This window comes from Apteryx rowi, unplaced genomic scaffold (genome assembly GCF_003343035.1).
Source record: "Apteryx rowi isolate R43461 unplaced genomic scaffold, aptRow1 scaffold_483, whole genome shotgun sequence".
NCBI classification, from domain to species: Eukaryota; Metazoa; Chordata; class Aves; order Apterygiformes; family Apterygidae; genus Apteryx; species Apteryx rowi.
The window spans coordinates 279,650-289,877 of NW_020450742.1; the positions used below are offsets into that span (position 1 = coordinate 279,650).

General features: G+C 35.9%; 2 protein-coding genes across 14 annotated transcripts in view; one reads left to right on the top strand and one right to left on the bottom strand.

Moving 5' to 3' along the window:
• The window catches only part of IFT74 (intraflagellar transport 74), a 46,938-nt gene extending 36,852 nt beyond the window's left edge, over positions 1 to 10,086 (bottom strand). For 12 of the 13 annotated variants that reach the window (XR_003255637.1, XR_003255636.1, XR_003255635.1 and 9 more), the window contains exons 1-8: positions 9,976 to 10,086; positions 9,592 to 9,732; positions 9,004 to 9,139; positions 8,414 to 8,462; positions 7,458 to 7,556; positions 7,272 to 7,332; positions 6,796 to 6,855; positions 5,624 to 5,685 (exon numbers count right to left, since the gene is read on the bottom strand). Coding sequence is in view for 5 of the 13 variants with exons in the window: in XM_026078695.1 (XP_025934480.1) it covers positions 5,624 to 5,685; positions 6,796 to 6,855; positions 7,272 to 7,332; positions 7,458 to 7,556; positions 8,414 to 8,462; positions 9,004 to 9,139; positions 9,592 to 9,708 (584 nt within the window). In the remaining 8 variants the exon portion in view is untranslated. Of the gene's footprint in view, positions 1 to 5,623; positions 5,686 to 6,795; positions 6,856 to 7,271; positions 7,333 to 7,457; positions 7,557 to 8,413; positions 8,463 to 9,003; positions 9,140 to 9,591; positions 9,733 to 9,821; positions 9,927 to 9,975 lie in introns of those variants that run through there. The other variant, XM_026078696.1, reaches the window with a different exon arrangement.
• Positions 268 to 3,562, top strand: LRRC19 (leucine rich repeat containing 19). The gene is made up of 3 exons (XM_026078702.1): positions 268 to 1,261; positions 1,462 to 1,674; positions 2,977 to 3,562. The coding sequence occupies exons 1-3, from the start codon at positions 523 to 525 to the stop codon at positions 3,303 to 3,305; spliced, it is 1,281 nt and encodes a 426-aa protein (XP_025934487.1). The 5' UTR covers positions 268 to 522; the 3' UTR covers positions 3,306 to 3,562.
• Positions 10,087 to 10,228: the final 142 nt, after the last annotated feature.

Here is a 10,228-nt window from a genome sequence, read left to right on the forward strand (position 1 = left end):
GACACTTCACTGTATTCTGCAGTGATGCATATGCGTACATAAAAGAAAATCTACTCTTTCCAGAAAATAGAAAATGTTTCAAGATATTGAGAGTAAACACTCTCTAGCCTAAAAAGACTGCAGCTATGTTAAACTTTAATCCAGAAACCCAAAACAAATTCAAGTGCCTTATTTATAATAACAATATGTACTCAATCTTTTGTTGAAAGTCTGCTCCAAAGATGTTTTTAAAAGTAAACATCATTATTAAAAAAACAAAACAAAACACACACACACACTTTAATTAATTCTCATATTTGAATCTATGTCCCTCTGTGACACCTTTTGGTGATTTCCCAATTATGTGGAATGGAATCCTTTTTATACTCAGCTAACTTTCATATTTGAACTCCAGAACAGATAGTGCTACTATTTCCAAAACAGTATGCCAAACTGGTTATGTTTTGGCTGATAATCACATAAAGAGCTTTGCACCTCAAAGAGAGTTTTAGTCTATGTGCTTTGAAACTTCAGGTCTTTGATATGCCAAAACAATTCATTCTCTTATATCATGAGTCCAGAAGTAAATTAAGAAAAACAAACAGAATTGCAGGAAGACTAGTAGAACTTCTCTTTCAAAGGGCTGGCATGACCAATTACAACAAGGATTTCTGTTCCATCAGTGGTCATCACTGGAATTCCTTCATCATCAGACTTTCCTACAGTATTTATTTTAATTCTCAATGTTTTTTTTTTTTTTTTCCCCAACAGGTGACTTGTGAGGAGTCTGGAAAGAACCTCCATAGTATTCCCACTAACCTTTACCAAAATGTTACAAAATTAAGCCTTAAAAATAACAAAATAACTTTAAATGATACTGACAAAAAAGTTCTCCAAAGGCTTACTAACCTCACTGAGCTCTACTTGAATGAAAATGTAATTACTGTACTGTATAATAACAGCTTCTGCAATCTGACAAAACTCACAGTTCTGGATATCAGCAATAATCATATTATCACAGTACATCAAGCAGCATTCACAGGCTTAAATCAACTGTCAAAGTTGAATCTATTCCATAACAATATTACTCAATTAGATTCAGATGTATTTACATCATTAAAGAGTCTGACAGTTTTGAATCTACAGGATAACCTATTGAAATCTTTTAATATAAAATCATCTTTTAAATTGATTACAATTATCTTAGCTGGAAACCCATGGAACTGTTCCTGTGACCTTCTAGATTTACAGAAATGGCTAACTACCTCCAATGTGACAATGGGTACGTTTTCATAAAAGCAGCATTTCATATCTGTTTATGTCAAACAGCCTTATCTTGTTTTTTTCTGATCTGCATAATATCCAGCATCAACTTATCTGTAAATCACATTTTGCAGTAATAAATTAGTTATCCATGGACACGTTTTAGATCAGCCAATTAATTAATTAATCTCATAGCCTTTTCATTGTTCATATTCACAGAAAATGAAAACAACACTGTATGTGCATTTCCAAACACCAAGAAAATAATTTCTATCAGGACTGCAGTTATCCAAACAACAGACTGTGATTTTAAAAAAGATTCTTTAGAAACCACTGTAGCTTCCACTTCTGCCAATAAGCTTAAAAGCATTGCCTTCCTAACATCTCTGGCTTCTTCAAACAACATTACCGGAAACAATGGAACGCATGCAGGTAATATATTGATGCTTCCCTTTACTGAGTATATGCTATTCAATTTGCTGTCCCATGCTTTAATATTTTTCTGTATTCCTAGCACATTGTAAATTTTCCATAAAAGCTAGGGCTATGAAGACTGTCCTATTTCCAGATTTTGCCAGACTGTAAGCACATCATAGTAAACACTGAGTTTTACTTAACTAGCACTCAGAACAAATAAACCACGCCTTAAATCTCAAATAAAACTACAAACTGATGATGTGAAAATTTCAAAGGATTAAAATTCAGACAATTGTACAGATCTGCCTAGCAGAACTAGGAAAGCATCTCAAATCTGCCACCTCTTCTTCCAACCTTTTTTTTTTTTCTGTATGTAGTTGTCCTCTTGATATGTAAAAGAGCAAGCCTATTAATTATAGTTCTGCCCTCTGCTGCAGTTCAGTGTAAAGCATGTGGATGTGTCTGTTCCACGTTCTTTAAAATCTTCAGTGATATCATCACTTTTCTTTACCTTTTGATGCTAATTCCATCACCACTCTGTAACACTCTGTCTTCCTTTTTGGTAAAAATCAATCATTTTTTTTCCTTTTCTTACACTCAAATTAGTGTTCCTCTCTTCCATACTGAAATGCTTCACTTCTCGCTTCCAGCTAAAGCAGAAACACTGATCTCCAGATATACAAAGATTGTAAGCCATCACAAACTCCTTTTGCTGCAGCAGCTGAATGTATTCTATAGCAGTAGTCAGCGTATAAAAACAATCTGTAAATACGGACTATGAGCACCAACAATCTCCTGAAGTTTTTTTTTACAAAAGAAATGTAACTGAAGGAATATGCCAGATAAAAGAAGTAATATGTCCGGGTGCAGACATCCTCACCATAAAAATGTAAGCGAGGGAACTAGAATTTGAAGTCAATTACTGTTTTTTTTTTTTCATTTTCAAAGCATAATCCTGGAATTTAGTTAAATTTTGAAAAAAAGATTATTTTATCTTGTATATCTCCCCAACACTTGAGCTGACTTTGAAAAAATTATTTAATTTTGATAAATATGCATGGTATGCATATTTATGTATAGATAAATATGCATATTTCCTTACAGTGCTAAGAAATATGAGACATACATGCATTTTTGTTTTAAGTGATCCTACTGGCTTTTTAGTAGTTTAGAAATAACATTTTATTAATCCTTTAGAGACACTAATTCCCCTGTAATCTTTTATTTTGTGGGTTTAATCCAACTATGAAAAAAAACCATATTACAGGGTTTTTTTAGGTATTACACATGAAGATTTTTTTCTTGTCTGTTTTAAAGAGTTACCACTTCTTGGCAAAAGTTGGACCTTCCTAGTGGGTGTCCTAGGGTTTGTTCTAAGCACTACGCTCCTGATTTTTACTGCTATAAAATGCCCAACATGGTATCGCTATTTGATCAGCTACAGTCACCGTCGCCTGAAAGAAAATGACCCAGAGATGTTTGAACAGGAGTTCTCAGCTGACATGAATTCTTCTCCCACTGTATCAGGTACAAACAATGAACATTCCATAGCAATATTTGAGAAAATTCATTCATTTGTGCCTGAGGAAGATGGATTTATTGAAGATAAATATATAGATACTCATGGAATATCTGAAGAGAGCTAATTTCTTACATAATGGATGATTTGACTTTCAAAACTGTAGTAACCTTGTTCAGTCTATTCATCCTTGCATATTATGTTACTTATGTATGATACAAAATGATGCTGAGCAATCCATCTCTTTCTATTTCATTTGGTCAAATCTGTAACAAGATATTGCTGCATGAATCAAAGTCAAAAAATCAAGTAACAAGCACGCATTACCATCATAACAAATATTTCAAAATATGTAAGAATACAGATCATCTATCTTGCATAAAAATCTATTTGATCATTTCTGGGGGGGGGGGGGGGAAGCTTATTGTATGCTGCTTAACATGACCAAATCTTTACAAAGCAGTTTGTGAAGCTGCCATTATTACTGCTGCTTTAAAGGGGAGGAAGCCCAGAGAGGAAAAATAATTTATCTAAAGTGTTGAAGCAGACCACAGCCAGACTGTAGATTGAATTCAAAGTACTAGTATCACAGCTCAATAGTCTATTAGGCAAAGCTAACATCTTCCAACTAGAGATTGATGCTCAGGCTTTTTTCACCTGAATTAGCAGAACAACAGACTAACTCTTCTGCTAGCTTAAATGTGTTCACATACAACAATAAATTATCATTACTGCATACTTAATGCCTTTATGTCTTATTTTGTTATTGAAACTCAGTCTTTTCTCTTGATGTTCTATTAACACTTGAAAACACACTCAACAGGATAAAACAGATACATTTGCAAGCTGTTGAAAACCAAAGTATTATTGAAAAATGGTTTATTATTAAACAGCAATTGCTATTTTTTTAAAACATARTATCATCCTTATTGAACTACCTACAGTAAGCAACAAAAAAAGTTACTACCAGTGTATTTTTTTCTTTCACAAAAACAAATATAAATTAAGAGTGTACCAATGTTCTGCACTGTAAACTTTCATCAGAAGTTTTCTTTTAATATCCACAGGATGAAAAAACAAGAATTTAAACATGATTTTAATCTATTCTTGGACAGTTAGTAGTAGCACTTAAGTACATATAGACTTCTCACTAATAAGTTAAAAATATACCACAAAATCTTGTGTAAAGTGGAATATACATGTGTTTTATTACACTTAAAACTCCATAATTAATTTTCAACATCCGTATATGTCAGCTGTGAAGTGAAGATCACACCCACACCAACAAGCTCCTGAATCTAGAATTGTGATCTAAGAATCCCTGAGACACCTAACTTATGCAGGTGTCTCATTTATTGATTTTAAATTTTCCCAGCCAGCTAGATACAAATGCGCCTATGTGCACGCAGAGAATCATCCAGTGATGACAGTATCCAAAATCCAGGTATTCCTTTGTCTGAGTATCTAGAAGAATCTACTCTGATGACAGTTCAATATAAAGTAGAGAAACAGGACCAGAAAACAGAAACAAATAACCACCTCCTCAAAGTGAGTCTCTTAACCAGTAAGCTAAATGGTTACACACAGCCATGTAGAAAAAAACCACACTTCTGAGTGTTTCACCTAGTTAGAAACCACCATCATTATTAAAGCATATTGGAAATTATTTTTAAAACTTCTTTTAGAAGCCTACTGGACATGTAAAAGTTGTCTCTACTATAGACTATACTATAGTCCATACTATAGACTATAAATGTTGTATATAAAGAAGTTGTTTAGCTGAATTTGTCTTTCATTAAAACATAATTCAGTGGTCATGGTATGTAGATAGCATGCTTCCAATTATCAGATAATGTTTAACAAAAAAAGGACCACATGTTATTTAAATCAGAAATTCCCAATTTTAATTTGGCTTGATGTTTCTACTGGCAACAGGTGCCCTTAAAACATCAGTGATAACCACCTTTTGCTCTGTTTCATATCAAAGGGAAGCACAGGATGGGGCATGACARCCCCACCACCTTCATAAGGTAAAGTTCTTCACTTTTGATACTAACATAGGGAACAGCAAAGGAAGCATTTGCAAAATAATTTATCCTCTGCTTCCTCCTGTCAAATCTCCACTTCCTAATTTACACAGCACAGCACAATCTCCAGAAAATGTGACCTTGACACTAGGTCCCCAAAAGCCAAAGAATCTCCACTGCCACCTGAACTCCTCCTGAATGAGATGGCAAGCATCTCCACAGCAGTTACTCAGAAGAGTTAAAAGCCAGAAACTCCAGCTGTAGCCTGGCACTGATTCTGAAACTGTTCGGTACCACTTGTTGCACACATAGCACTGTTAGGAAACTTCTGAATCAGATTACTTCTCAAGCTTCCCTATTTAACCAAGCTTAGATGTGATTTAACAACTTCTGAGAAGCATATACATAATGTACTTACGCTTGTTTTTCTGTGAAAATTATATCCACACTCTGAGCTTCCCGGTCATTCTGAACCTTCAACTAGAAAAAAAACAAAAACAAAAAAATACCTCACACACAACAAAATTAATATGCTAAGAAAAATACAAATTATATGCACAAATTCAAAGCTGCATTTAAATGAGCAAGAAGCTGCTCAGAATGCAGTAGAGCAAGGAGAAGTAGAGGCCTCCTGCTCCAGAAGCTTTCCCAGGTGAAACTGATGAAACTGTTTCTGCAGTGGCATTCTTTCACTGAAAGTCAAGGGAAATAAGGCAGCATTCACTGTCTCTATATTTGAGAGAGAAATACAATCAAGTTTGTAACAAATTAATTCACTATTACTGTGGAATTCATTTCTGGGGCACTTCCTGGTAAAACACTGTTTAAGCCTACTGACAGTGTGACACTTGCAAAACATGCTTGTTTTTATGACATGGATGTTGTGACTTTATTTTTCCATAAAATGTGAGGAAAAATTACTTATTTTGGCTAAAAAATACTTAGCTGGCTTCTCATTCTGACAAAATGATCCCTTCTAACACGGTTCCTTTTGCTTATGGACAAAAGGAGCATGAAGAATAGAAGAGGCTTAATGCTTCTTAATGCTTAGGGTCACACTCTTAGTGACTTAGACAATCAAGAAAGAAACTCAAGGAAGAGCAAAGTGCATGGTTTCTGTTGTTTGTCATGTCATATAGCAATTTAATAATTATTACATTGGAGTAATTTAAAGGGCAGAAAACAAAACAAAACAAAATATTAAATAAAGCTCCAGAAGCTCAGGGAGCTTTCATGGCAGCACAGTCTAGTGAGTTTGTCTTTCAGACGATCAGTGTTCTATGCTTCCTACTCAAACAATACATTTTAACACTGGTAAATTATATTGGGAAGACAGCCTTCTCTTATGTAAAACACAGAAACACTATCATGGAGCTTAAAAGACAAGACTTCAGACAATTGTCTCGCTACAAGCATGTATGTCACCAAGTATTATGCTCAATTTATCTGGGAAAAAAAAAATTACAGAAGTTTTAAATTAGAGCTATGCTTTTTACATATGTCATAGAATACATTGTGTTCAAAGTACCAATAACGTAACATACAACTTCTCACTGTATGTTGAAACACAGCAAAACCCCTAATTCTTACCATATTGAAATCACTAATCATTTCTGCCGTATCAGTATTGGTGTTAAGTTTATCCACGAGCTGAAACAAGACAGAATTCCAAGCTATTAGTACGCTCCTTTCTTTTAATTACAAAACAAAAATATCAAACAAATAGGTACCATTGCACAAAGTACTCATGAAAACACAGCAAATTTCTATTATTGTAAATGGAAAAAAAGAAAAAAAGGATGGGGGAATTTGAACAAATTAAAAAACAGTCTTTAGAATTAATTATCTTTATATGTTACTGTACAAAAGCAACAAATATTACGCAGTAGTAACTTAAATCTGTATGCAGCTGCATCTCCTACATTTTCTTCTCTTATGTTTTCCCTAAATTCCATTTTTCTCCTTTCCAATAACTGAATAAAAGGCAGTATTAACCAGTACATTTTTACAGAGATATTGAAGTCAGAAGGGACAATGTTGAACATCAAAACCTGACAACAGCATACCATGTTGTAGTCTGCTAGCTGACCTTGAAATTCCTTGATTTCACCAGCTAACGCCTCTGCCCTAAATACAAAACAAAAAGCCAAACTTACAACAGGAAGCACTGTATACATAAAAATAAATAATATCCTAGAATAAAGTCTTGTGACTGAAAAAGTTAACATTCCATTAGCTGGAACACATCTCACCTTTTCTCATATGACAGATAGACAGAATTCTCTTGCTTGTACATTTCCACTTCTTTTTGCAGCTTGTTAATTTCTGCTGTGAGGTCATTTATTTTGCTTCTGCAAAAAAGCATTAAAAAAAGAAGAATTACTCAAATTTAAATGTACAACTGAAACACAGATGAGACAGAAACGGTATTTTATTATTAGTTATGTGCAATCAGTAGCCCTTTATCACACTGCACCATGTTTCCAATCAGCTATTTGAAAGAAGAGCTGGAGAAATGAGGAAAAAAAGCAGAGCAGTTCTATCAGATAAAATCTTAGACAGCTAACAGAAAGCTTGGATATGAAATAAAACATTTTGCTTTCTGCCCCGTTGCTAAGAGAGATGTGAATTCTTCTCAAACTGATTGGTAAAAAAAAAATCATAGAATCTTTTCACAGAACATCACTATGATCCCTTTTTAAAAGCAACATCTCTAATTGCAATGTGATCAAGAGACAAAGTAGTGCATGCAATACTGTTCCACAATGGCCTTGACTTTGTTAGTGTTAGCTCAGTGTACAATCCAAGCATAATCAAACAGAAGCACACCAAAAAGTCCTTAATTTGGAATGCTGCTTTGTACAACTGGAGCTATCAGACCTATCACGTGGTACAGGTGTAAGTTCAAACCCCTGACACTCATGTTACTAATTCTGGTGGAGAGTGCATATAACTTAACAAGCCCAATAACAAAATAGCAAAGATATCTACTTGTATCTAGACATAAGCATAAAATTCCTCTCCCCTAAAAAGTATTCGCAAAATGACCTTCGTAACTCTTATACCAGGACAGATTTCATCATGAGTGAACACCACTTATCCCATGTTATCATTAAATACAACTCTTAACTTCATGTTGCTGCATTTCATTCCTTGGAGTAAGTTAGAAAGGGAACAGAGCACTAAGCCTTCTATTGTTAACACATACCTCAGCAGTCCAAGATAATAGGTTTTATCCATTATCTGTCTCTGAGGACCTGTCAAGTGAGAGTAAATAACATTTTGTTAGAAAGCTATTCATTCTGATGACCTGTAAATTATGGAGGGAAAAAAAAAAAAATCTGCAGTATTTACAAGCAGAAAACTACCACATTCTTAGTATTCTCAAATGATTTTACCTGGTTAAAACAAATGAGAGCAGAAATTCATTTTAAACCGCAGTGAAGATATACATTGCATAATATGAAAATTTACTGCATAACAAAATATTTTTTATTGTTCTGCAGTGCTGGAAGAAGACATAGTTTATATCTTTCTCTTCTTTTTAAGGATTTTTAATGAGTTGTGAACATCATAACAAAGCTTAAACACATAAAAGCCTTTTTTCTGTTTGCCAAAAACAGAGAAAATAAAGGAGGGATGCATTAAGCTTCCCTTCTTTCTCCTGCTACTGTTACTCATAGTTATTCACCCTGCAATTTGTACAGCTGCGGGAAAAAAAGTTTTCCTTTAAAATCTTTTAAATATTCCTTTAAAAAGATTTCAGACACACTAATAGCCATTTTCAGTAAAAAATACCTTTCATTCCCATTTTCATTCCACTTAATCCCTGTTGTGTCACTGGACGGTCTGCAACTTTAATCTGAGATGACAACACTCCTCCAGTACTTGAAGAACCACCACGAGAACCAGGTCTTGATGTACCAGGAGGCATCTAGATGAAAACAAAAAATCCCAACTCTGAATTACGAATTTTTTGTCCTTATGCAATTGTCAAAGCAATCAAAACCTTAAGAGTGAGACTCCTTCAAAATTTAGATTGTTCATCTAGAAATCTTTCAGCATTTGTACATCTCCCGGTAAGTAAGCCTTAGTCAAATGTCCAGCTGTAGGAAGATAAGTGATAACCAGCAAGCAGCCTGTTCATTGCTATCTCCATCTGTGACATTACTGCTTTTAAGATATACCAGGTGAACTGTTGATGCAAGACTTCCTTGGGCCCTTTCAGTCAAAATTACAAAGTCTACAAAACAAGAAAACTTACATTTCTTTCTGAGAATTTATCAATCCAGTCACGGTACCCATGGCTTGTCTCATGAAAAATTACAAAAAACATGGCTAAAAATCTAAACACATCAAAGTTAACATTCAATTTTTTTAACGCACCCCTGTTCCTATTCTGGTTGCTGATGGGGTCCTTAACGAAGAGCTAGGCCTTGCGGTCACCCCTATTCCTCCTCTTGAAGAAGGACGTGCCGTTGGAGGCCTGTGGTTGCTGGCCATATCTGTTTCCTTCTGAACTTGCTCCTAAAAAGAAGCATAACAAGCAGTCCTTTAATTTGTAGGGATTCTTAAAAAGTACCAGAGATCAACCGGGGGCAGAGGGCCGGCGGCACCTGCCACAGGACCGTGGAGCACCGAAGTGCCGCGGGGCGCCGAGGACAGCCGGCAGCCACCGAGGGGCGCTGGTACTACGCGCTGCCCGGGACCGCCAGGGCAGCACGGGCGGACACAGACGCCCCATGGTCGGCAACGGCCCCTCGCTCTCACCGGACTCCCAAGCGGCCGTTAAGCCTCCACCGACAACGACGCCGGTATCGCAGCAACGGCCGGGCCAACCACCGCGGCTTCCTGCTATCGCGAGATTCAGAAATCTCGTTCCAGCCGCCGATTGCAAGGGGAGATGGGAGAAAACCCTATGCGACAACCAGAAAGGACTACATCTCCCAGAGCGGCCCGCGACGGCGAGGCGCCTACTCTTCTTGCTCTCTTTGGCGCGGTGCCTGCTGGGACATGGAGTTTA